The sequence below is a fragment of the Giraffa tippelskirchi genome, chromosome 14, assembly GCF_054371585.1.
Source record: "Giraffa tippelskirchi isolate mGirTip1 chromosome 14, T2T-mGirTip1v1.2.pri, whole genome shotgun sequence".
In the NCBI taxonomy this organism is placed as follows: domain Eukaryota; kingdom Metazoa; phylum Chordata; class Mammalia; order Artiodactyla; family Giraffidae; genus Giraffa; species Giraffa tippelskirchi.
The window spans coordinates 45,172,227-45,198,440 of record NC_137288.1 but is presented as its reverse complement, the minus strand read 5'-3'; the positions used below and the strand labels follow the sequence as shown (position 1 = coordinate 45,198,440).

General features: G+C 44.6%; 1 protein-coding gene across 6 annotated transcripts in view; it reads left to right on the top strand.

Annotated features, from left to right (window-relative positions):
* Positions 1-26,060, top strand: part of LAMA3 (laminin subunit alpha 3) — a 257,192-nt gene extending 231,132 nt beyond the window's left edge. For all 6 annotated transcript variants that reach the window (XM_081563208.1, XM_081563206.1, XM_081563204.1 and 3 more), the window contains 13 exons: positions 2,557-2,674; positions 2,997-3,137; positions 5,695-5,834; positions 6,989-7,120; positions 8,814-8,967; positions 11,346-11,515; positions 15,907-16,090; positions 17,685-17,825; positions 20,671-20,830; positions 20,943-21,073; positions 23,169-23,262; positions 24,693-24,812; positions 25,589-26,060. In XM_081563208.1, the coding sequence (XP_081419334.1) occupies positions 2,557-2,674; positions 2,997-3,137; positions 5,695-5,834; positions 6,989-7,120; positions 8,814-8,967; positions 11,346-11,515; positions 15,907-16,090; positions 17,685-17,825; positions 20,671-20,830; positions 20,943-21,073; positions 23,169-23,262; positions 24,693-24,812; positions 25,589-25,734 (1,831 nt within the window). In that variant the 3' untranslated portion in view covers positions 25,735-26,060. The remainder of the gene's footprint in view (positions 1-2,556; positions 2,675-2,996; positions 3,138-5,694; positions 5,835-6,988; positions 7,121-8,813; positions 8,968-11,345; positions 11,516-15,906; positions 16,091-17,684; positions 17,826-20,670; positions 20,831-20,942; positions 21,074-23,168; positions 23,263-24,692; positions 24,813-25,588) is intronic.
* Positions 26,061-26,214: the final 154 nt, after the last annotated feature.

Below are 26,214 nucleotides of genomic sequence, written 5' to 3'. Positions count from 1 at the left end.
GCACATGGTAAGTGTTCAGTAATGTCAGATAAGAAAATATCTCCCTTGTGGGGAAACATAGGCGGAAGGGATAGTTACGGAGTTTGGGATGGCCAGGTACATGCTGCTACATTTAAAATGGATAACCAGCAAGGACCTCCTGTAGAGCACAGGGAACTCTGCTCAATGCTATGTGGCAGCCCGGATGGGAGGGGAGTTTAGGGGAGAATGGATACATGTATATGTATGGTTGAGTTCTTTCTCTGTCCACCTGAAATTATTACAACATTGTTAATTGGCTATACTCCAATATAAATGAAAACATAACAATAAATTAATTAAATGATAGTAAATCTTTTTTTTAAAAAAAGAAACTATTTCCTTCAAAAGGTTATTGTGAGGATCAGATAATAATTGCTGTTCAGCAGCTCAGTTGTGTCTGACTCTTTGCAACCCCATGGACTGCAGCACACCAGGCTTCCTTATCCTTCACCATCTCCTGGAGTTTGCCCAAACTCGTGTCCATTGAGTTGATGATGCCATCCAACCATCTCATCCTCTGTCAACCCCTTCTCCTCCTGCCTTTAATCTTTCCCAGTATCAGGGTCTTTTCCAATGAGTCAGTTCTTTGCATCAGGTGGCTAAAGTACTGGAGCTTCAGCTTGTGCAAAACAGGTGCTCCTTGTCTGTCAGCTACCTTCTTCTTCCTTCAACCTATGCTCTACAGAAAAAAGGAATCCGGAGTTATGGATAAGTCTAAAACATGTTGAAACCCAAGAGAGAATGGATCAAAATATTAGTATTAATGAGTTAATAAATATTAACATATGGACAAATAGACAAGCCCCAGGAATGGATATGAATTTTCCTCCTCTCCTGAAGCAAGAAGCCAGTTTTATAAAATCATTAAGCTCAAGCTGCAATGCCCATGAGGATTTGTTTCTTCCTTTTAATGAAATTTAATTTTATGCATATTACATGTAGCTCAGCTGTTTATAATGAATTGAATAAAAATGAAGGCAGACATCTTTCCATTTAGAAAAGTGAGCCGCTTTAGGGATTAGTAATGGAGTCAGCTTTGTGTTTATCTTAGTACATCATTTGCTTAAGAAATACAAATATTTGCCCGGACTTCAGTCGTTTCATGTATGTTAGTGTTTTTGTGTGACATCTGCTCCAGATAGATCCAAAAGTCAAATCAAAGGGGAAATGCCAAGGCAGCCACGTAGGAAGAGCTGCTTTATCAATTGCTTCATTATAGGGGCTTCCCTGGTTGAAAGAGTCCACGCTTCCAGAGCAGGGGGTAATGGGTTTGATCCCTGATCAGGGAGCTAACATCCCACATGCTGTGCAGCCCAACCAAAAAAAAATTTTTTTAATTAAAAAAAAAGAAGAAATTGCTTTGTTATAGTGATGCACTGATACGATGGGGATAGTTACAACTCTGCTATCTTACCCTGAGTCCTTGCTCTGTACTGGGCACCACTGGAGTACGTTACCCACATTATCTCATTTAAACTCTGGGCTGGGAAGCAAACTAACACTTTCCCATGGTATAAATGAGACAGAAGCACAGAGAAGCCACCCGGGACAGGACTTGAACCTACCCAGCCTGCTTCCAGAGCCCGGCGCTCCAGAGAAGCTTCTCTCAGAAGCACCTCCTGAATGCCCAGGACTGAGTGCCACAGAGGGCTCCAAGCACCTCCTGGACAGGAACTTGTTTAATCCTCAAAGTGACCTCTTGCCCAGACTGCACAGTTAGGAGGTGGTGGATACAGCATGTGAGGCCGGACAGAGCTTTCTATTGTTCCAGCTTGGCATTGCTTAAGTATACCAAGCCACATTTTTCATAATTGACTAGGACCAAAAAGTAATAATTTATTTCCTTGGCGTTTACAGTGGCTGACTTAAAACTGGACAGGAAAAAAAGATCAAGAAGTTTTCTAGAGTATTTCTGGCTCTAATAAATTACTTATTTATTTATTCAAAGGGTTAATTGCTCAGTTGTGTCTAACTCTTTGCAACACCGTGGACTGTAGCCCACCAGGCTCCTCTGTCCATGGGATTTCCCAAGCCAGAATACTGGAGTGGGTTGCCATTCCCTTCTTCAGGGGACCTTCCCAATCTCCTGCATTGCAGGCAGATTTTTTACCACCTAAGCCACCAGGGAATTTAATATATATTTATATGATGTTTCTAGTATATTAATTTATTAATATGCTTTTAATTCATGATGCATTAGCATGACTCCAGGAGAGGATGGGGGGAGCACTTTCAGATGTTGTACATCTTCTACATGTCTATACTTTTTGGGGACACTGGCCATTCTTCTGTCAACATTATTGTGTCCATTTTTAATACTGAGAATGCAAATCACACAGAATGGAAATATCTAATAGATTTTCCCAGTATCACAAAATTAGTAGCAGTCTAGAAATCCGATGGGAAGAGATAACCATAAAACACTAACTTGTTCATGGGTGAGAAGCTGTAGGGAATGCGTGCCGTGTTTCAGCTGCAGTTCCCCATCAAGCCTGCGCGTAGTCCATCTCTTCCTTTTCTTGCATCCCAAATCAGGTTTAACATTTCTACACCTGCTTTCCGAGGCTGCATGAAGAACCTGAAGAAGACCACTGGCGTCGTCAGGTTGAATGATACAGTGGGAGTAACAAAAAAGTGCTCAGAAGACTGGAAGGTAAGTGAAGAGTTCAGAACCTTGCAAAGGAGTGGTCCCCAGCTAACCCATGTTTGGCTTTCATTAACACACCAACTTTTGATGTATTCACTCTCCCTGTACTTGCAAAATTTCTTCAGGCTTGTATATTAAATTTGTAGGAAGGTAGAAATACCAGCTCTACACACAAAAACATCGAGATGGTTGGGAAATTATCATGCAGAAAAAGCAAACTGTTTCTTTCTGTGGGTCAGTTCAAGTGAAGTGACCTAGGTTAAGATACTATTATTTCAGCCATGGCATGATTACAGGGCCAGTAATTTATTCCATGTTTGCATTTCAGCTTGTGCGATCTGCCTCATTCTCCAGGGGAGGACAGTTGAGTTTCACCAATTTGGACTTCCCGTCGTCCAGCCACTTCCAAGCCTCCTTTGGTTTTCAGACCTTTCAACCCAGTGGCATCTTATTAAGTCATCAGACAGGGGTATGAAATATTGTATGAATGTTGAATGACATTTAAGCCTGACTCAAGGTTTGATGTCAAAAACAATAGAGGGATTTTGAAGGTAAAACCAGTGGGCATTTTTGTCTAGCATCACACAGTAGATGCTTTTGTGGATTTCAACCATGGAAAACTTTGCCCATCCTGGGGTAGGGCCTAAAAGAAATCAGGCTTAGAAAGTACATTCTAGTTTACAGAATGGGATTTATGTGTATTCGTGGGCTCCATTTTCATTCTTTTCAGGTATATTTTGAGTGAAGGTGAAGTAGAACTGTTATAAGTAATAATGTAGCTTTAAGTTTTTAGAACTAAGAAAAAAATCAGAATATACATCCATTACTCGTTTGTGATTCAACAAAAGATAGCTCGAGATTCCTTTTTTGGCAACAGCAGCTTGTTGGACAATATTTGCATTGGAGAATGGAAGAAAGTAATGTCTTTTGCTCTTTGTTCCTGTACAGCAAGCCACAGAGATTCTCTTAACTTAAGAGTATTTAGCCAGTGTGGTCATGTAGGCGTAAAAGTCAGCTAATACTCCGAAACTGGCCGGTGGAACAACTGGGATTTTAAAATAGAAATAGAAGTAGGACACTCTTTTTCTTGGGTTTGTTTGTTCAGGACTGCCAACGCAACAGGCAACTAGTATTTGCTGAAAGGAAAGACTAGCTGCCTCTGTGGTTATGTTGTAGCAGAACTCTTCTCCTCTCTTGCTGTCTTTTTCAATCAGCTGTTAGAGATCTTTTTTTTTTTAATTCATGTTCTATTGATTATTTTATTTTTTATTGGAATATAATTGCTGTACAATGCTGTGTTAGTTTCTGCTGCACAAGATTGTGAATCAGCCATATGTATACATATATCCCCTCCCTCTTGAGCCTCCCTGCCACCCCCATGTCACCCTTCTGGGTCATTACAGAGCCCCAAACTAAGCTCCTTGTGCTATACAGTATAGCTTTGAGATCTTTAAAAAAAACACCCCTGAAAAAGCACATGCCTACGTTTAGATTGTGAACGTGGCTTTTCTATCAGAGCATGATATTTTGATCCAGCTCTTTTTGCAAAAAGTATTTATTTATTTATGGCTGCATCAGGTCTTAGTTGTGGCATGGGGGCAAGCTCTTTGTTGAAGTACACAGGCTTAGCTGTCTCGTGGCATGTGGGATCTTAGTTCCCCAACCAGGGATCACACCCTCATCCCCTGCATTGCAGGGCAGATTCTTAACCACTGGACCACCAGGTAAGTTCCTTGCCCCAACTCTTTTGATACACTCTCCTGTTTCCTCCGCAGGAGTGAGGACACTTAATACACAGTATACAGAATGGTCCAAAAGAGGCAGAAGACTTGGCTTAGCAAAAGATGAGGTCAATCCTGGACACGACAGGAACCCTTCAAATATCCTAGGAACCCTGCCTGCAACTTCTTAATGGATTCAACTTCTTAAGAAATACATTTCAGCTAGCATTCTTTTATCCAGTTTATAATGAATACTGCCAATTGAAAAAAATCAACATAAAGTGAAACTGACAGTGGCTACAACCACACTCTGTAAACATTGTTTTAGGCTCCAAGCTCCCTGAAGAATCACATCTGGTTGAAAACCACAAAAATTGTAACTGGTAGGAAAAACACATCAACAAAATGAAAATGACAAATGACAAAACTACACCCATTTTTTTGTATTTTTTAAATATTTATTTACAACCATACACATTTAAAGAATATTAGCAATTAAGAGAAAGAATCAAATTATCTTGCCAAAATTTAGATCTGCAGAGTCTGACATTGGAAAATTGAACCTCCTGGAAATTTCAGCTCAGTTCAGTTCAGTTGCTCAGTCGTGTCCAACTCTTTGCGACCCCATGAACCGCAGCATGCCAGGCCTCCGTGTCCATCACCAACTCCCGGAGTTTACCCAAACCCATGTCCACTGATTCGGTGATGCCATCCAGCCATCTCATCCTCTGTCAACTCCTTCTCCTCCTGCCCTCAATCTTTCCCAGCATCGGGGTCTTTTCAAATGAGTCAGCTCTTGGCATCAGGTGGCCAAAGTATTGGAGTTTCAGCTTAATTAGGACCCGAAAATAAAAAATTCATGACTGAAGGGAAGCTGTTGTTGTAATCATCTATGAAGAAAATTGATGAATCAAGTCTTTGTTGTAAAAATGTATTCAGAAGAACATTGATCCTGATGAAAATAACTTCAGCAGAGTGAAAGTGAAAATAGAAAAATTTAGAAATGGTATAACTGTTTTGTATAATTGATGGAGACATTAAGTTGATTAATGAATGTAGGTCCATAAAATGCTTTTGACAGATTCATCAATGTTGAAATAATTTTCATAGGCTTTTTATATTCATAAACACAGAGTCCAAATATTCAAAAATAACCTTTAGATCAAAATAGCAAAGTCAAAACATTGGGTTTCAAACATCCTGTTTTGTACATAATTTTGCTCGCACATTCCGTGTCGATACATTCATAATCATTAAATGCAGGTGGATTGCACTGATGGGTACGTTGTTCTCTGATGATTGCAGGCAAGCAGTCTGCAGGTCACCCTGGAAGATGGTCACATTGAACTGAGCACCAGGGACAGCAGCAGCCCGATTTTCACATCTCCACAGACGTACATGGATGGTTTACTGCATTATGTGTCTGTAATAAGCGACAACTCTGGGTGAGTGGAATGGCTCTTCTGCCATAGTGCTAAGAACTTTATTTTATTTAGTTTAATGGAACTTTCTAGTATCTTTTCTGAGACATATTTGTCCTTGATGTTGACACTATTTTACTAGTAAATCTTGACCTTCTTCTGGTACTGTATCAATTTTCTCATTGATTGAGAATCAACAGTTGGGTGGATAAATAAACTGGGGTACATTCAAAATGGGAGAATGAGAATGAAAGATCTACAGCTGTGCACAGCCACATGGATGAACCTCGCATGTAAGGCTGAGCAAAAGAGGTCACACGTGAAAGACTTCTTTTCCCATGATTTCATGTATATAAAATTCAGAAGCAGGCAAAACTAAACTATCTCATCAGAATTCAGGATGATGGTTACTCTTGGAGAGAGAACTGGAAAGGGAGCTCAGGCACGGTGCCTGGGGAACTGGCAGTGTTGGGGTTTTCACATTTCAAAGATGCATTGAGCTGGGCACTTACAACCTGTACTTTCTGTATATATACAGCTACACCTGGGAGTATTGTGGGTTCAGTTCCAGACCACTGCAGTAAAGCTACTGACACAATAAAAAGAGTCACACAACATTTTTGATTCCCAGTGAATATAAAAGTTATACTTACCCTATACTAAATCTATCAAGTATGCAATAGGTGTCTAAAAAACAAAATGATGTACATACCTTACGTAAAAAATACTTTATCACTAAAAATGCTAACTATCATCTGAGCCTTTAGGGCGTTGTAATTGTTTCGCTGGGAAGCGTTTGAAATCTTGTGAAAACTACCAAAGTGAGACTCCGAGACACGGAGTGAGTAAATGCTATTGGAAAAACGGTGCCAGTAGACTTGCTCGAGGCAAGTTGCCACAAACTTTTCAATTTTTCAAAAACCACAATATTTGTGAAGCATATTTTTAAAATGAAGTCCAATAAAACGAGCTATGCCTGTAGAGTACTTTAACAAAAATGCCATGTGCAAAAAGAAATATATGGAAAAAAACTGCAAATGCTCTTTCAAAATAGTTTAGTGAGTTCTTTCAGGTAAAAGACTGGGTCTAAATCAAAGACAGTCAGTTGCCCACCTGGAGAGGATCATTTTCACCAGCTGTTCTCACTCCTGTTTTTTTGTTTGTTTGTTTGTTTTCAGACTCCGGCTCCTCATTGATGACCAGCCTCTGAAGAATAACCAAAGGCTTCGAGGACTTTCAGATTTCCAGCAGTCCCTGCGTCTGGGCGGGAGTCATTTCGAGGGCTGCATCAGCAATGTGTTCATCCAGAGGTGGGTGTGCAGCTGATGAGAGGGGCCTGCCGACGCAGAGAACTTGTCACCGTGGCTTCACGCTGCTCTCATCTGCAGACTTTCCAAACACCTTCTTTGGCACGATTTGTTGTTGTTCAGTCGTTCAGTCATGTCTGACTCTCTGCGACCCCATGGACTGCAGCACGCCAGGCTTCCCTGTCCTTCACTACTTCCCAGAGTTTGCTCAAACTCATGTCCATTGAGTTGGTGATGCCATCCAACCATCTCATCCTCTGTTACCTGCTTTTCCTCCTGCCCTCAATCTTTCCCAACAGCAGGGTCTTTTCCAGTGAGTTGGCTCTTTGAATCAGATGGCCAAAGTATTGGAGCCTCAGCATCAGCATCAGTCCTTCCAATGAATATTTAGGGTTGATTTCCTGTAGATTGACTGGTTTGATCTCTTTGCTGTCCAAGTGACTCTCAAGAGTCTTCTCCAGCACCACAATTCAAAAACATTGATTCTTAGGTGTCAGCCTTCTTTATGGTCCAGTGCTCACATCTTTGGCACGATGCACACATTAAAAGCAAACTAACCAAAAGCTCTGGGGCCCAGCCTCCCTTTGTAGCAGCAGCTTTGGAACATAACCTTGGAAAAGGTTTAATTAAAATTAACTTTCAGATTATGTCCCTTTTTAGATAAGAGCAAAACTCTCCTCTGAGCAGAGGGAGGGCCCGGGCCTGCTCATGAGCCTTAGGCAGCCCAGTAGGCTTGTGAGCTGCTGTCAGGGCTTGGTGACAGTCATAAGATAAAGTAGATTTACCCATGAGATTTGTCCACAGAAATGCAGTGAGATAAATCCTTCCTCGAACTCACTTCTGTGGTTTCCTGTTGTTCATCATCATTCTAGGTCATCCGGTGTCTGTGTTTGTCCTCTCTGCCTATTTTGTTTTTCGTATTTCTTTTTTCGTATGTTTTTTAAAATTTATTTTTAATTGGAGGATAGTTGCTTTACAATTTTGTGTTAGTTTCTTCTGTACAGTTACGTGAACCAGCTATAAATATACATATATCCCCTCCCTCTTGAGCCTCCCTCCCAGCCACCCCTCATCCTACCCCTCCCAGGTCATCACAGAGCACCGGGCTGAGCTCCCTGTGCTATACCGCTGCTTCTCACTAGCTATCTGTTTTACACGTGGTTGTGTATATGTGTCCGTGCTATCCTCCAATTCATCCCACCTTCCCCTTTCCCCCACTTTGGGTCCACACATCTATTCTCTACTTCTGCATCTCTATTCCTGCCCTACAAATAGGTTCATCAGTACCATTTTTCTAGATTCCACATATATGCATTAATAATTCCCAGGTGGCACTAGTGGTAAAGTACCCACCTGCCAATGCAGGAGACATAAGAGACTCAGGTTCGATCCCTGGGTCTGGAAGATGCCCTGGAGGAGGGCATGGCAACCCACTCCAGTATTCTTCCCTGGAGAATCCCCATGGACAGAGGAGCCTGGCGAGCTACAGTCCATAGGGTCACAAAGAGTCAGACGTGGCTGAAGTGACTTAACACGCACACACACACACACACACACACACACCCTGTACTAGGTGGAAATAGATGAGTGTTTAGCTAGAAATCAGGGCAGTAAGAATGTGTGTGTTTGAAACGAATTCTCCTTGCCAGTGTGTCTTCCTGGGATGTGTCAGAATTCATTTCTGCTGTCATTCCAGATTATCAGAGAGTCCCGAAGTCCTGGATCTGGCCAGTAAATCTTCCAAGAGAGATGTGTCCCTGGGATTCTGCAGTTTAAATGAACCACCTTTTCTAATGTTGCTTAAAGGGTCCACAAGGTTTTATAAAGCCAAGACTTCCAGTATCCACCAGGTGAGTGTCAAGAATCTTGCACTGGGTTTTGCTTCTTTCAGTGATTCTCAGAAGAGAATCTTCCTCACTGGAGATGTTGGGGAGGAGTGTAGATCACCTTCTCCCATGGTAGCCAGTGCCTCCAGGAAGTGGGACTAATGGGTCATCCATAGTTGGATTATACCAAAATGTCAAAGCAGTTTTCTTTTTAGCTTCTCTTTTGAATCTTGAATGCTTGGCAATTTTTGCAGCCCTGGAAACAAATAGAGGGGCTTCCCTGGTGGCTCAGTGGTAAAGAATCCACCTGCCAATGCAGGTTCAGTCCCTGTCTCGGGAAGATCCCCTGGAGAAGAAATGGTAACCCACTGCAGTATTCTTGCCTGGACAGAGGAGCCTGGCAGGCTACAGTCCACAGGATCACAAAGGGTTGGACAGGACTTATTGACTGAACTAAGAACAAATAGGACCTTGACTTCAGTTTCTCAGTATCTGCAGCTGATGAGCCTTTTCCTACCCACAGACACTTCTCTGTCTTGCCTCCTATAACAGGATACACACATGTGCCCAGGCCTTGCCATGACCAGTGTGACTTGACCTTGATGGCACATTAGGGACATCGGGGAATGTTTAAAATCCCAGTGCATGGGTTGCATCCCACCTGATTAAGTCAGATGCTCTTGAGTTAGGTCCAAGTGACAGGAGTCTGTAAAGCTCCTGGGTGATTCTAATGTTTGGAACTAAGAGAGATTGAAAGGAAATGAAATTCCTGGTTTGGAGGAGTGGAAATATCATCATAAACTGAACACAGAGTTAGAACTTGAATTCCTAGCTCTGCCTGAGGTCAACAGTGTGACCTCCTCATATCGGAGGTTACAGTTAATATGATTAATGGATAACGTTGAGCACCTCCAATGTGCCAGGTGTTACACTGAGCTCTTTAAGTGGATTTTCTTTCTAAACCCTCATGTAACCGTGGGGGAGAAGTCCTATTATCAGCCACATCTCAGAGAAAAGGATGCAGTAGCCTAGAAAGGTGAGCAGTTTGTGCAGGCTCCCACAGATGGAAAGTGGCATTGGAATTTAAACTCAGACAGCCTGACCCCAAAGCCTGGGCCTTCTTGAGAGCAATGCACTTCCATTCAACCCACTTTTCACTTCGTGTCAACCACATGCTGCTTGTCTGTCAATAATTCTCCCACTGCACGATGATTTGGGAGAGTTGAAGAGATAGTACATAAAGAGAAACATTTGATGCTATTTAAGAAGAAATATATTTCATAAATCCCAAAGGGTAGTCATTTAACTCTTAGGAAGAGATCATCTTTGGAACACCCCCATCAGGAATGAAGTCATAGAGTCATTTTTTTTCACTGTAAGGCTGAGAGTTACTGAGAAGCTAGATTAGCACAGTCCTGGTGGAGATGAATATGGACTCGAAGCTATTCAGAGGATGGAATGTATCAGACCATATAATAATTGAAGGTGTGTTGCAGAGGAGAGGCAGGAGTTAATATAATCCTGAGGCAACTAGTGCGGGTTACTGGGTGGATGGAGAAGTCAGTCGTGGAGAGAGGATAAGGACAAGCCTTTAGACGGAAGGAGAATGAATGGAGTTGGTGGCATATTGAGTTACAGGTGCCCCCAGCAAGTGGAAAGCGGGTGGGAGACTGGCAGGTGTCTCTGGGGGCATCAGCAAAAGAGTGGCATGGGGCAATTGATGTGGAAGACCCAGTGAATACACTGGATGTAATGTTCCCTGTTCCATGCAAGCCCTCAGATTAGATGGAATAAGAAATTAATTCTGCCTCCAAAAGCCCAATAACAGAGAAAAGGCCACCAGGCTTTGTGGTAAAATACTGGACTTTGGGGACAGCCTTCCTGGGTTTGCATCACGTTTACTCACTACGTGAGTGTTCTTGAATCATTAACCTTTCTGTGGGTCTACTTCCTGCAGCATCAATGAGGATAGTGAGTGAGTGCTTAGTCACTCAGTCATGTCTGACTCTTTCCGACCCAGAGACTGTAGCCCATCAGGCTCCTCTGTCCATGGAATTCTCCAGGCAAGAATACTGGAGTGGGTAGCCATTTCCTTCTCCAGGGCATCTTCCTGACCCAGGGATCAAACCTAGGTCTTCCGCAATGCAGGCAGATTTTTTACTGTCTGAGCCACCAGGGAAGCAAGCCCCCAGGGAGGGGAGGTGCTCTGGAGACCTGCTGGTCCCATGTACCACAGATCTGTGTAGGATGGGAGCAACATACGCCCTCCCCCAGAATGAATTCATCCCTGTTGAATTCAGCTCTTAGAATCAAAAGTCAAAACTGAGCAAGGCACTTAAGGCATTCCCCACCCTTCCCCCAGATAATTAGCTGTCCTGATTTTTGGTTTCTCTCCCACACAGCCATTGCAGGATGCGCCAGCCATCTCCCCAAGGAGCTCGAAGGCATGGAGAGAGACTCAGTCTTGCCCACCACTTCCAGGTGCCCAGACCAGCCACAGAGCCCTCCGGTTTGGGGACAGTCCCACCAGCCACTTGCTATTCATGCTTCCCCAGGAGTTGCTGAAACCCAGGTATTATTTCATGTTCCTGCCCCATGCCAACTCAGAATCTGATTCTACATAGGATTCTACACTAAGGCAGGCTAACCGCCATGATGCCAGGCACTTGCCACTGAGGAAGGGGCTTGTTGTTATTTAGTCACTTAATCATGTCCAGCTCTTTGTGATACCATGGACTGTAGCCCACCAGGCTCCTCTGTCCATGAGGTTCCCCAGGCAAGAGTACTGAAGTGGGTTGCCATGCCCTCTTCCAAGGGATCTTCCCGACCCAGGGGTTGATCCTGTGTCTCCTGCTTGGCAGGCGGATTCTTTACTGCTGAGCCACCTGGGAAGCCCATTGAAGTGGGGAACAGCCATGTTTATGAAAAGAGGTGCCGGCCTGCCCAGCATACAGAGCCCAGCCACTGGAGCATCCTTCCTCCATGAGGCCAGAGGCACACATGACACGTGTTGCTCAGACCCTGAAACAATCAGCTTAGCTCTGGTTTAGAACTGACAGTGTGCTAAAAATAAGGCCGATATGTCTTTCCAAAGCTGCTATTTATTTCTGTGATACATCACCTTTCTTCTCCTGCATTCCAGTCAGAGAAAAATCATTCTTTCAGGAAGACTTGGTGCCAGACACCATCATCTTTAGAAAATACATTGGGACGTTTTGTGCTAACAAGTTGCATCTCTTTGGGGGAGGAGGGAATGAGCAGAGATATTAATTGTGTCAGGAAAAGAAGAAAGGCGAGGCTTGTCATTTTCATATGATTTGAAGGAGACATAAATAAAACGGTGCCCAGAATTCTTTGGTGACTTATCTACGGAGGCAGAATTGCCTGCAAGTCAAAAAGACCTGGCTTTCCGATCTTGGCCTTCCATCCACTCGCTCGGCCACTGGCTGGCGGTGTGACCTCAGGCCACAGATCAGTTCAGGTCCTAGGGGTGCAGATGTCAAGATGAGATTAGATGCACAAGAGAATGGTTGTTCCTGTGGAAGATAAAACAGGGGAGCAGGACGTGGCAGGGTTGCTGTGAAAGGAGAGGGGAAGGCAGAAAGAGGTGGGAAGAGCCTCAGACAGCCCGGAAGTTCTGAGGAAGTCAGGCTGGCCGGTGGGCATCTCAAGCAAAGATCATCACCGGTGTTGGCAGAATGGCCTGGCTCTTTTCTGCTGAGCTTGATGTGTGGCTGGGAGTCACTGGGTGCCATTGCGGTTCTGAGAGAGGGGCAGCTAGGTGCTGCCAGGCCACTGTGCCCCAGCAGTGCAGTCTCCTGAAGGGAGCTCTGAGGGGCAACTCCAAGGCCGTCATACGCTGCTGTTCAGCTTGTCTAATTATGCCACGTTTAAACATGGCATAATTACACCTGCCTCACATGTTTCCACAAATTGCTCCATCTGTTTGAACCTCAGTTTTCTCATCAGTTAAATAGGGTTGGTAATGTCTTGATTGGAGGGAGGCAAGGTCACAGGTTGGAATGAGCCGGCCCTCGGAGGCGGGCTCAGTAAGCAAGTGTGTGATTTGCAGGCAGGTGTGAAAGCCGGAAGGGGAGGGGCTGAGTATGTGAAAGCCGGAAGGGGAGGGGCCAAGCTCTGAAGGTGACGTTCAGTTCCAGGTCCAGACTGCAGTAGACTCATGGACATTATGGAGATCCCTGATCTGACAAAGCTGTGTCAGTGGGAGACAGGCAGACAGCAGAGGTGGTGACCCTCTCAGCTCTCAGCCCCTCCTGGGCCTACCCCACTCCACAGCACTGCTCTCTCAATCAAGCTGACCATAATGACAACAGTCTCCCTGGGATGCTGCATGCACTGCCCTTTTTCCACCCTTCAGCACCCTACCCCTTCCCCAGTTCTGAGGCTGTTCCACTAGCTTTGCCCTCCCCCATCCCTCCATGGCCCCGTCTCTCCTGCATCTTTTCTCAGCACATTCACTGTGGTGACCTATCTGGCTTCCTCTGATGATTCAACCCTGGCATCTTCCCATCCAACACTGAATTATAGACAATAAATGGAAAAAGTAATATTCTTAAAGGGAAAGTGGGAAAAAGTAATCCTTAGTACATATAATTTTAAAATTATTTTAGTCCCCAATATTGTAGCAATCAGACTGTTTTCAGGATCTTGTAAGATATGGACTATTCTGTCATTCTCATCCTGATTTCTATTCTAGTAAGTTTGGTCTCTGCTTTAAAACCCTGTACCACCATTTTAGGGACTTCCCTGATAGCTCAGTTGGTAAAGAATCCGCCTGCAATGCAGGAGACCCTGGTTCAATTCCTGGGTCTGGAAGATCCGCTGGAGAAGGGGTAGGCTATCTACTCCAGTATTCTTGGGCTTCCCTGGTGGCTTAGCTGGTAAAGAATCCATCTGCAATACAGGAGACATGAGTTTGATACCTGGATTGGGAGGATCCCCTGGAGAAGGGAAAGGCTACCCACTCCAATATTCTGGCCTGGAGAATTCCATGGACTTTTGTATAGGGATAGCGGCTACAAAGAGTCAGACACGACTGAGCGACTTCCTCTTTCACCACCATTTTAACCTCTGGGTGAATGTAAAAAAAAAATGCTTCTTTGCTGTCTGCCTTACCTTCCAATCCTCAGCAATAAAGACTCATAGCTGCAATACAATATGCCAGGATTTGAAGCTACTGATGTCTTTTTAGGGTGTTAGTCAGTTAGTCTTTTCTGAAAGAAAATTGCTTTAAGAAATAATGCTGGAAAGCAAATGTCAAGTCCAATAACAAAGCCCACATATATAAAAGTACTTTAATTCTGTAGCAAGTTCTAATATCCTCCTCAAATTGGCTAGCCCTCATTCTCTAAACCTCCGCACTAACACACAGCTACACCAAGAGACATACTGAGCAGTGTCACCATCTGGTCGGTTTAATCTCACAAATATAGATTTCTTTTTCATTTTGAGGAACTCTACCCTCAAGGAAACTTGAAAATCTAAAGAATGAAAGAGCATCTCCAGGTTTGCTCAGCCTCACAGTATTAAAAAGCAAAGAAATGTAACAGTGTCAGTATTTCTTCCACTTCCTGATTCTGTCTCCACATTTTTCCATTTAATTCAATTCAATAACTGTTTCTTAGGGCTTCCCAGGTGGTGGAGGAGGTAGAGAAGCCACCTGCCAATGCAGGAGACAGATGTGGGTTCCATCCCTGGGTCGGGAAAATCCCCTGGAGGAGGGCATGGCAACCCACTCCAGTATTCTTGCCTGGGAAATCCCATGGACAGAGGAACCTGGCAGGCTACAGTAGTCCACTGGACATGACTTAGCGAGTAAACCACAACCAGGGCATCTACACACCACAGACCAGTCAAAGAATGAAACATTCATTGCTTCATTCTCAGAGCTCATCATGGTGTCTTGTACATATGACCCACTCTTTAAATATTTGTTGAATGAATAAGTAAATGGATGAATGGATGCAAGTTTGCGTAGAAAGTAAAGCTTGCTTAGCCACATATGCCTATATGCAACCATCATGCAAAGGAATATTAACTTTAACTCTCTGCTTTTACTGCATGATGCTTGCTTAGTTCCTGTTCCATCAAAGGTGAGGTATTAAGGTCTGAGAAACATAAGGGTGGGCAAGAGAAGATGGATCTGGACTTCTGTGCCTCTGTGTTAAATATGTCTTACAGAAAGAAAATGCCTACCTGATGCTTAACTCAAATCCTTGTTATTCAAGTTTTTCCCTGACTTTTCCTCACAACTTTCTTTTCCCTGCATGTATATGAAATAGAAAGCACATTCACTGGGTTTAAAAATCAAGGCTGCTCAGTGAAATAAGCCAGTTGCAAAAAGACAAATATTGTATGATTTTATTTCTATGAAGCACCTAGAACAGTCAGATTCTTAGAGACAGAAAGCAGAATGGTGGTTGCTAGGCACTGCGGGGAGGAGGGAATACAGAGCTGTTGTTTAATGTGTAGGGAGTTTCAGTTTAACAAGAGGAAAAGAGTTCTGGAGATTTGCTGCACAACAGTGAAGGTACTTAACATTTCTGAACTGTATTCTTAAAAATGGTTAAGATGCTAAGCTTTATGTTACGTGTATTTTACCATAATTTTCTAAAATGCAGATTCTTTTATTTTAAGTAGGGCATCTTCCTCCTTGCCATTCACTGGGACTTACATCGCTAGCTGAGGTTGTCATAAAACTTCCTCTTATTCCCCAACACAGTAAGGAAATTATACAACAAAACTTTTAACTGCTGAAAAACAAGCTTTTAAAAACTCCCAAAGAAATAGGTCATTTAATCACGTACATGCCTTAGTTTGTTCACTTAAATCGTGGAGCGGTGGGGGTTTGCCTCTCACCCTCTCTCCCGGCTTTGGAGATTTGGAGAAACACAACAAACCTCTTGTTTTCCTTCTTTGCCTTTTGCTGTCTTTCCCCTGCAGGTCACAGTTTGCTGTGGATGTGCTGACAAGGGCGTCCAGAGGGCTCGTGTTTTATACGGGGACTAGGAACTCCTTTATGGCTCTTTATCTTTCAAAAGGACGGCTGGTCTTTGCCCTGGGGGCAGAAGGGAAAAAACTGAAGCTCAAAAGCAAAGAGAAGTGCAGTGACGGGAAGTGGCACACGGTGAGCTCTGGGGCTGCCTTAGAACCTCCCCCCGGGGCCAAGCTCACTGCTGAGTAGCTGAAGACGGAAGTCTCAGCGTTCTTCCAGGCAGGAGGACACAGGTGCTGGCAGATCTTCCCCGCCTCACAGCTCCGTGGACTGCTCCTTGCTCGTTCCCGTCCTTGCCCCCTGGACCAGTTGTCTCCTTCAGGACAATTTCCAGGTCTCCAGACCCTTCTCCGAGTCTGGAATGCTTTCTCTAGAGCACAGGTGTAAGGGCCCACATCCTCAGCATCTCAGCTCTTGCCTAAAGGCATCCTGGGGTTAAAGAAATGCAGCTTAAGACAAGTGTGTACATGCATGCTAAATTGCTTCAGTTGTGTCTCTTTGTGACCCTATGGACGGTAGCCCACCAGGCTCCTCTGTCCATGGAATTCTCCACGGCAAGAATACTGGAGTGGGTTGCCATTCCCTTCTGAGGATCTTCCAAGTCAGGGACCAAACCCAGGTCTCTTGCATTACAAGCAGATTCTTTACCATCTGAACCACCAGGGACACAGGGTGAGGCAGGCCCAGGTCATTTAAGCACTGGATTAGGTGAGGATTTGGGATTTTATTCTGACTCTCTCAGAAGCTCTTAGAGAGTCTAAAACTTAAAAAAAAAAAAAAAGCATTACATGATCAGCTTTATCTTTTCAAAACCCTCTTCAGCTAAAGTGTTTAAAAGGGAGCAAAAGTAGAAGTAAGAAGACCAGATGGATGCTGTCGCCTTTGGTTCAAGAGACCAAGGCAGAGGGGGAGAGAGTGGATGCGTCTGAAGGCAGAGCCCAGAGGGCCTCTTGACTCCTCTGTAAAGAGAGGAGTCAAGATGGAGTCCTGTGATTTTGGACCAGTAGTGGTCCAAAATTTTGGATTTTGGTCAGTAGTGGAGATGAGATGGAGAAGATGTGTGGAAGGTGGGTGTGGCTGGGGAAGAATGGTCCTATTGTGAATATCCTTTGATTGAGTTGCCTGCCAGACATCCAAGCCCAGGGGTCAGTAGACACTGGAGGCCAGCAGTCACAGCTGGGCATCTACACTGGGGAGTCGTTAGTGAGTAGTCTGGTAGCCAGCAGGTGGCAGGGTCCACACCAGAGTCCAGGGATCCTGACTTTTAGCAAAGAGTTGAAAACACTTGCTCCTCTTGTTAGACAAGAAGCAGCCCTCGGTCTCTTCTCCAGGACCCCTGCTCAGAGGAACGTGTGGCTTTCCCCTTCTCAGCTCTGCACAAACTCTTCCTTCCCCTGTGTTGCATGGATGTGTGTTTATTTATGATCCTTTGACTCTTCAGTTATTTGTCTTTTGTCTAAGTTTCCAGGCCAGCTATTTATTTTTGTTCACTTTTGAAAATCTTTTTTTAGTTCATGTTTTAAGCTCACTCTGGTTAATATCTAACATAATCTCATAAAATAAGGATGATGAAAACACTAGGGAAAAAAATCTCTGATTTTTTTTTTCCAAAGCTACTTGAAGGGACAGAAACTTTTTTTTTTTTTATTTCCTATGACCGCTAATAAACTACAATGCCAGCTGTTAAAGGTAAGAATACAATTAACTTATTTTCTTTATCCTTAAGGTGACATTTGGGCAAGATGGAGTCAAGGGGCGCTTGGTTGTGGATGGTCTGAGGACCCGGGAGGGACGGCTGCCTGGAAATTCCACCATCAGCCTCAGAACACCAGTTTACCTGGGATCGGCTCCATCAGGGAAGCCGAAGGTAAATAGGGATGCTTCGGAGCCATAGATAAGAACAAGTTACCTTATAAGTTTTATAAGATATTCAAGAGTATTAAAATACTTTAAATTATTTTAAAAACCGAATCTCTGTTTTAATGTTATTTAACATAAGATAAAATTATCCCAAGAACCAAACTTGGGGAAAATTTGGGCTAAGGGGAAAGTCACCAGTCTGTCTGTCCCCAGAAGGAGGGGCACGTGCCTGGATTTGTCAGGTTCAAAGGCTCCAGTGGAGCTGTGGCCGCAGGGCTGAGCTCTGTGGGTGCTCCTTCCCTCGTCTCCTCCACGAGGCCAGAGCACTCAATGGCTTGGTTACTTGCAGTGGCCGAACCCACCCATCAGTCTTCTCCCAATTTGCCCTTTTTGCACACAAAGTGGAGATGGGCCTGTCAACAGTTCCGACCCAGGAACTGTCTTCTGGCAAATGAGCTACCAGACGCTCAGCCCCTCCTGCCCCTTCCCTCTCTGCTAGACACCCATTCTGGTGTGAGGGAAGGGATCAGACTCCATTCTGAGCCAGAAATGGACGTAATTAAAGCAGGGCACTTCTGCCAGAGTGGGTTCTAGACGATCGGGCTGACCTGGCCTTGGCTGTGATGTCGCCACAGGGCTCATCCTTGCCCACTTGAGTTTTGCACTGGGGTTTGAGCCAAAGCCCCAGCCTGTCAAAGTACTGCTTTACTCTTTGTATATGGTAACTGTTATATAAGTAACATAAGTAATATGTAACATAATCTATGTATTATCTACTACATTATAATGTATAACATATATAATCTATACATATACAATTAATACATGTATAATGTATTAATTGTATATGTTAATTGCTGAGGAGGTTACTCATTGCTTGTTTTTCTGCAACCTCTGTACCTGTTTCTCAGAGAAATCACAGGATGGGGTAGCAAGTCAGGGGCACAATTTGGACATTCTTTTGACTTGGATAAATCACACTCAACATCCTAAAATCTGAAACAACCAGTCACACCCCACTTACAACATCCTTTACATGCAAGGTCCCATTTGCAGCCTTCCTTCACCCCGAGGATGGAAACCACTGAATCGCCCTCCTCCACGTCCTTTCAAAGGGCAGGCAACATCCAGTCCCCCAGCGGCTACCTCAAGACACACAGCGTCTTTGGGGATTCTGAGTTAGGTTATGGCCTATCCTGGAGGCTCTGAGCATCATGTCAAAAACAGGCTCATCATTGTTCATGACAGAAAATCTAAAGAAACTAGAAATTTCGCAGGAGGCCCAATCAGTACTCTGTTGTTGAGGCCGACACCACATGCCTCTAGAATGCCACTGCTACTGCTGCTACTGCTAAGTCGCTTCAGTCGTGTCCGACTCTGTGCGACCCCATAGACGGCAGCCCACCAGGCTCCACCGTCCCTGGGATTCTCCAGGCAAGAATACTGGAGTGGGTTGCCATTTCCTTCTCCAGTGCATGAAAGGGAAAAGTGAAAGTGAAGTCGCTCAGTCATGTCCAACTCCTAGCGACCCCATGGGTCTGCAGCCTACCAGGCTCCTGCACCCATGGGATTTTCCAGGCAAGAGTACTGGAGTGGGGTGCCATTGCCTTCTCCACTAGAATGCCACAGGATTCCCTTAAAATGATCACGTCTTGCATCTGTCGTGGAAGTTCCTCTCCCTGGGAAAATGCACTGGACTTCTAATATATAATTTAGGGGATCAGAGAACCCCAGAAGCTCATCCCTGGGCCCCAGGTGAGGAGCCCTGTTCCAGGCCTGCTTTGGGCAGCCGTGGGGCTCCATGCAGGCCCTTTGATCCCACTCCCTGTGTCTGATCTGAACCCCTCCCGCATTCATGATTCATTGACGGTGCACTGGGGCCAACCATGTAGGAGCTTTTTTACACTTTATTATTTTGGGAATGTTTTGACCTCTTTTTTCAGTCAGCTGCCCTGCCTTAAGCTATCACACAGGCTTATGAAACTCTAAAGTATTTTGTACCTGCAAAGAGATGGGGAAATCTGTGAACTGCAAGGTGGAAATTCCCCCTTGTTGCAGCTCTGATGGTGGCCCGGGGTCAAGTCACTCCCTCTATTCTTTTTTCTTAAACTTTTTATTTTATATTGGTGTATAGCCAATTAATAATGTTGTGATAGTTTCAGGTGAACAGGGTATACATACATATACCCTCAGCCATACATATACATGTAGCCATTCTCCCCTAAATTCCCCTCCTATCCAGGCTGCCACAAGACATTGGGCATAGTTCCATATGCTATACAGTAGTTCCTTGTTGGTTATCCATTTTAAATATAGCAGTGTGTACATACTCGTCCCAAAGTCCCTATCTATCCCTTCCTCCCAGCAACCATAAGTTTGTTCTCTTAAGTCTGTGAGTCTCTTTCTGTTCTGTAAGTAAGTTCATTTGTATCATTTCTCTTTAGATTCCACATATAAGGGCTGTCATAAGGTTTTTCTCCTCTGTCTGACTTACTTCACTCAATATGACAGTCTCTAGGTCCATCCACATTGCTGCAAATACACCCCCTCTATTCTTGATTCCACACAAGGTAGCCATCTCCACCGCCCCTGCTCTCTGCACCCACACCCCTTGTTTTGGCAACACCTTCAAACTTTGACCACCCACGAGACACCTGGTATCCATGTTTTCTGGCATGGTGGAGGGAGCCAGAATGGACCAGTCAGGCCCACCTGACTCTTGGAAGCAGGATGGATGGATCCCCCTCCTTCCTGCTTTTTTGAACAACTGCCCTCACCCTTGACCTTGGCTGCCTGTGCATTTCTGGGAGCTGTGGGTCATGCAGTTTGCTTTCTCTTCTGCTTGGTTGCAGAGCCTCCCCCAGAACAGCTTTGTGGGCTGCCTGAGGAACTTTCAGTTGGATATGAAACCCCTGGAAACCCCTTCTGCAAGTTTTGGGGTGTTGCCCTGCTTGGGTGGCTCTTTGGAGAAAGGCATTTATTTCTCCCAAGAAGGAGGTCATATCATCCTAGGTAAGGAGCAGTTTGGAAGCATTTCAATCTGCATAACCTTGATTCTGAAGAACTTTTATCCTTTTTCTTGAATTATCATGTGTTATCTGTTTCTTTAATTTTCTTTTGAAAGCTAACTCTGTGTCGCTGGGGCCAGAATTTAAGCTTGTTTTCAGCATTCGCCCGAGAAGCCTCACTGGAATTCTCATTCACATTGGAAGTCAACCAGGGGAGCACTTATGTGTTTATATGGAAGCAGGAAAGGTACGCGGTCCTCTGATGACATGGGAGGGTGTGTGAATCTACATTAGAATCACATTCTATTTCTGGAGACCAAGGTAGGTGAAGTTATGGTAGAGTGGAATCCGATCTTGTATTTAAGAGACATAACTTCAGGGCTACTCTTTTGGTTTAGCAAATAATTTGGTTGTCATGTTTTCTGTTCTTCATCTTTAAAGTTGGGCAGATGCAAACAGGCTGGGCTGAATCTCAGCTCCACCACTTAGTTAAATGGCCCTAGGGAACTTACTTAACCTCTTTCAGACTCACTTTCTTTATCTTTAAAATGAGAATAGGACTTCCCTGGCAGTCCAGTGGTTAAGACTCTGAGCTTCCGATGCAGGGGTTGCAGTTTCAGTCCCCGGTCAAGGAACTAAGATCCCACATACTGTGTGGTGTGGCCAAAAAAAATGAAAAACTAAATTAAAATGCGGAGAATAATGATTATAGCTGAGGGCTTTCGTCCAATAGAAGAGAAGCTGCTGTATACTCAAAACAGTTTCATTTTTCTCACCTCCCCTTCACCCTTGTCATGTCTCTCCTTTTACTCATAAGGGCAGGACCAGAATTCATGGGATGGATTTTCTCACCAGCTATCTACACTATGTTACACCCAAGCCCATGGCCGTGTGTCCTCTGGATCAGTTTCAGATTTCCCTGATCCTGTCTACATGGCACACCGGCCTTTCTGGTCCCTGCAGTCAGGCTGGTCACTGGGTTTGCATCCAGCCTTCCTTCAGCTTTGCATGGATTCCCTCTTCAGTGTGTGCTTCTGCTGCTCCATCCTTCCCATCACTCACAGGCCTACTCCGTATCTTATTTTTACCCCCCACCCCCACTTTTACCTCTTACCTTTATTTTTTTAATATTTATTTATTTATTTGGCAGCGCTGAGTCTTAGTCATGGCATGAGAACTCTCAGTTGTGGCGTGTGGGATCGAACCCAGGCCCCCTGCACTGGGATCATGAAGTCTTAGTCACTGGACCGCCAGGGAAGTCCATCTCTTACCTTTTCAAAAAAATCTCTTTAAAACCAAATTCTTCCAGGAAGCTTCTCTTAGTTAAGACCTTAAGGCAAAGATTGATAATAACACCATTTTCTTTCCCCTCTATCCTTCCAGTTTATTAAATGTGAGGGAAAACTCTCAGGATAAAATATAGTAGCCCAAACTCTTGGATGCTTTTTTGTTTAAGCTGCAGCTTGAAGTGTGAGCGGGCCTCTTGTGGGCCAGAGGAGCGAGCAGCTATGCTTAATGGTGGTGCAGACAAGCCTCACTTTTCATGGGAGGGGTTGGGAAACGCCTCCAGTGAGAGCTTCTGGATAGGAAATAATCCGCCCCCCCCGAAATGAAATCCAGACCCGATAACCTTCCTAACTAACAGCTGTGACGCTGTTTAGCTTGAAAATTGCCCAAGAAGAGGCTGCACTGTCTGAGGACCTGCAAATTACATGTAAATTATTTATCCACATGCTTATTTCAGTCCTCTCATTTCCTTGACCTTGATTCAGCCTGTGGAGGCTCCTGGCCCAGAGTAGGAATGCGGGATTCTGCACAATAGCATGTTGAGTGCCTGACCCTGCACGTGCCCAGAGCAGACTTGGTCGGTTAGCCTGCTGAATTCCTTGGATGAGAACCCTCTTGAAGTCCTGTGTTCACGGACTGCTGGCCTTTTCAGCAGAGTGTAGGCCTCAGCCAGCATTTTTGCCTTCCAAATTTTACATGTCCTTCTAAACAATCCTCCTGTCACATATTAATAACTCAGGCAGGTCTTGGAGGCTAATCAGTAACCTTTGAGTCAATCTGATGGGATCGGAGGTTGAGGGTCAGAGGAAAGGCTCCTTGCCTTTGGCATCAGGTTCAGGCCAGGCCCTGGGTTTGCAGCTCACATGCCTGAAAGGGATGCTGCAGAGAGATGCTTATGAAGCCTTGGCCCCCATGTGACCACCTGGTATGAGAAGGGGCACCCATATTTCAAGGGCTCCTGGGAGGTCAGGGTGCAAGGGCTGGGAAGGGACATGGCAGGACATGGGCTCCACCTACCTTTCTGAAGGAAATAGAAAAATTCATATGTGTTCCAGGTCACGGCCTATGTGGGCAGTGAGACAGGTGGGGTCTTGACATCGGTGACACCCAAGCAGGCTCTGTGTGATGGACAATGGCACTCGGTGGCAGGTATGATGTTCAGAAGCCTGTTGTTCACAGGCTGAAACAGTCTCCCTTTCCATCCAGACTTGAATGTCCCAACGTGGTCTCAGTTCATCCGTCCGTTAGCATTTGACCAGAGTCAGCCCCACCAGGCTAACGTTCTGGGAACTTGTCCCTTCTCACTCAGCCTCAGTCATATTTAATAATTCTTGGCTCCAGTTCTCCATAACACTTTGAGGGTTTTTTGTTTGTTTGTTTGTTTTTAAGCCTAGCAAACTGATAAGCTGTGCTTTTTTTTCAAGGTAGGAGAACATTTTGGCTCTAAAGTCAGAAGTAACCAAGTTCAGATCTCAGTTTCAGCCCTTCCCTATGAGACCTTGGGCAAGCTACTTAATTTCTCTTTATCTTCAGTTTTCTCATCAGCACAATAGAGACAAAAATAGTGATACACCTGCCAGGATTGTGAACATTAATGGTATAATGCATATAAAGTGCTTAGCAGAGTCCAATATATACTAAGTGCTCAGTAAATGTTTGCTCTTACTATTGTTAAAGTTCATTGTTAGGTTCTTTTTTCAACAACCATTTAATATTAATGCCGAAGATTTAGACAAACCACTTGACAGAGAACAGGCACAGCCTCTCAAATTGAATCTAGTATTTTATGAATAACTTGCACATATGAGTTTGGTGATATGTTAAACTGTATTGGCTAGAATACCAAGGGCTTCCTTGATGGCTCAGATGGTAAAGAATCTGCCTGCAATGCAAGAGAGCTGGGTTCAATCTCTGAGTTGGGAAGATCCCCTGGAGAAGGGAATGGCAACCTACTTCAATGTTTTTGCCCAGAGAATCCCATGGACAGAGGAGCCTGGTGGGCTACAGTCCATAGGGTCTCAAAGAGTGGGACACGACTGAGCGACTAACACTTTCTTGGCTAAAAGCTAACTCCATGGCAGTTGCTTAAGGTTTTTAATGTGGGAGGAGTTTTATTTAGAGGGTCAAAAGACACTGTCTTTGGAGTCAGCTTTCAGAAGTCAGTTGGTGTCTTCTTGGAAGGGACCAGAGATCGTGGGAACCAAGCATTGGCCTCTGGAGCACAGGAAACTGGGGCTTAAATCCCACCTCGTTCAGTTTATAACAACACCATCTTGTCAAGCTCCTCAGTGACTGAGGGGGGATAGTCTTTTTTCTGGCAAACGAGTGATAATACCTTCCTCACAGATTCATTTTGAGGATTAAATTCTGTCATATATGTGGAAACACCTAAACAGCACCTGGTGGGGAGAAATTAGTTGAATTTGTGTTAAAGTCGATGGAATTCCCTCAAGCAGTTCTCTCTCAGGTCCAACAGGAGTGAGTTAGAAAGGAGCCAGTGTTGACGTGCAGGTGTAGACATTACACAGTGGGCAGCGCTCTCCTCAGGTGATAGACCTGACCGCCTTCTTTCCCTCCAGTCACCATAAAACAGCACATCCTGCACCTGAAACTGGACGCAGATGACAGTTACACGGCCGGACGACACCCCTTCCCGCCGGCCCGCCCGCTGGAGCGTCTGTACATTGGAGGCGTGCCAGGTAACTCCTGTGCTGACTTCTCCTTGTCCCTTGTCAACTCTTAACATGTCCATCTTAACCCAACAAATGTGACGCCCCCCCCGCCCGTGGCTCATCAGCAGGACCCCCACTGGGTGGACTGTGTAGACAGTGAAGCCCTTTCTCCAGCTTGTGGGGAAACCTGATTGCCAGCCACGGACCATTTCCCAGCAGCCCAGGCCCCATGGCTGTCGCTTCCTAATGTCCCAAGCTGATGATTTATTTATCAACCTCTCTTAAGAGGCCACATGAAACTAGAAGCCTGGTATCATAAAGAATCAGACAAGGACCTCAGAAACTGGTCTCTCCCCCTCCAGGCACTTAGTTATGGTGAGTTATTAAGCCTTGTGGAGCCAGAATGGGGGAATCAGGCAGGTTGAGATGGAGTCAAGTTCAAGGCTGGAAGTTTGCCTGGAAAGAGCCTCATCAGTCTTCATTGTTTTATGTCCCTCCAAATGGTCTGGTTGTTAATTTTATAGCCTTCCATGACCCATGAAAAAGCACTAGAGCTCGGAGTCACTGTCTATTGATTTGGCTGTGGAATCTCCTTCTTTGAAGGATGTGAAGAGTAGCCTTGTGGTTGATTTATCACAACAGGGTGTGTGTTGGGTGCCCACTTAAGGCAGGAGATGACTGATGGAGTGGCCTGAGACCTTGGGTACCTTTTGCTCTAAGACGATTGTTTCTCACTCCACTAAGAAAGCACTCACGCCACTAAGTATGTATGATCCATCAAATGTACCTCCTTTTGCTTTCAGGGAATCTGAAAACCCCAAAGCTTCCCGTGTGGACATCCTTTTTCGGCTGCCTGAAGAATATTCAAGTCAACCACATTCCTATCCCTGTCACTGAAGCCGCAGAAGTTCAGGGGACTGTCAGTCTGAATGGCTGTCCTGACCACTGACTCAGACCCCCTCACACAGCAAGGAAGTTCGTCTCCAGAAGCACTAATGACCCAGCACCCTTCCCTCTCCCCTCTCAAGGTCATTCTTAACTTCAGACACCATCTGAATGAGTTTAATAGCAAATCTCATTTTTAATTCCAACCACACGTACCCATCATTTTGGCATTCAGTGCTGTCTATATATTTTCTATCATAATCCCGTTTCTTAAAGAGGATCAACAAACTGTTACACGCTTCTGGTAATACCATTTTCCACTAAAAGTTCAGTGTCTTTTAAAGAACATTATTTTCCACTTGTTAAAAAAAATAAATATCTTTCAAAGCACTTTAAAACTACAAAAATTTTTACATGCGTCAAGATGTTATAATATCTGGGGTTGAATAAATGCAGTGTACTCTTTAAACTATTATGTTTTATTAACTTAGAACCATTGGCTTGATGGTCATTGTTAATTGTATTCTTCAGCACCTGTTCAGTG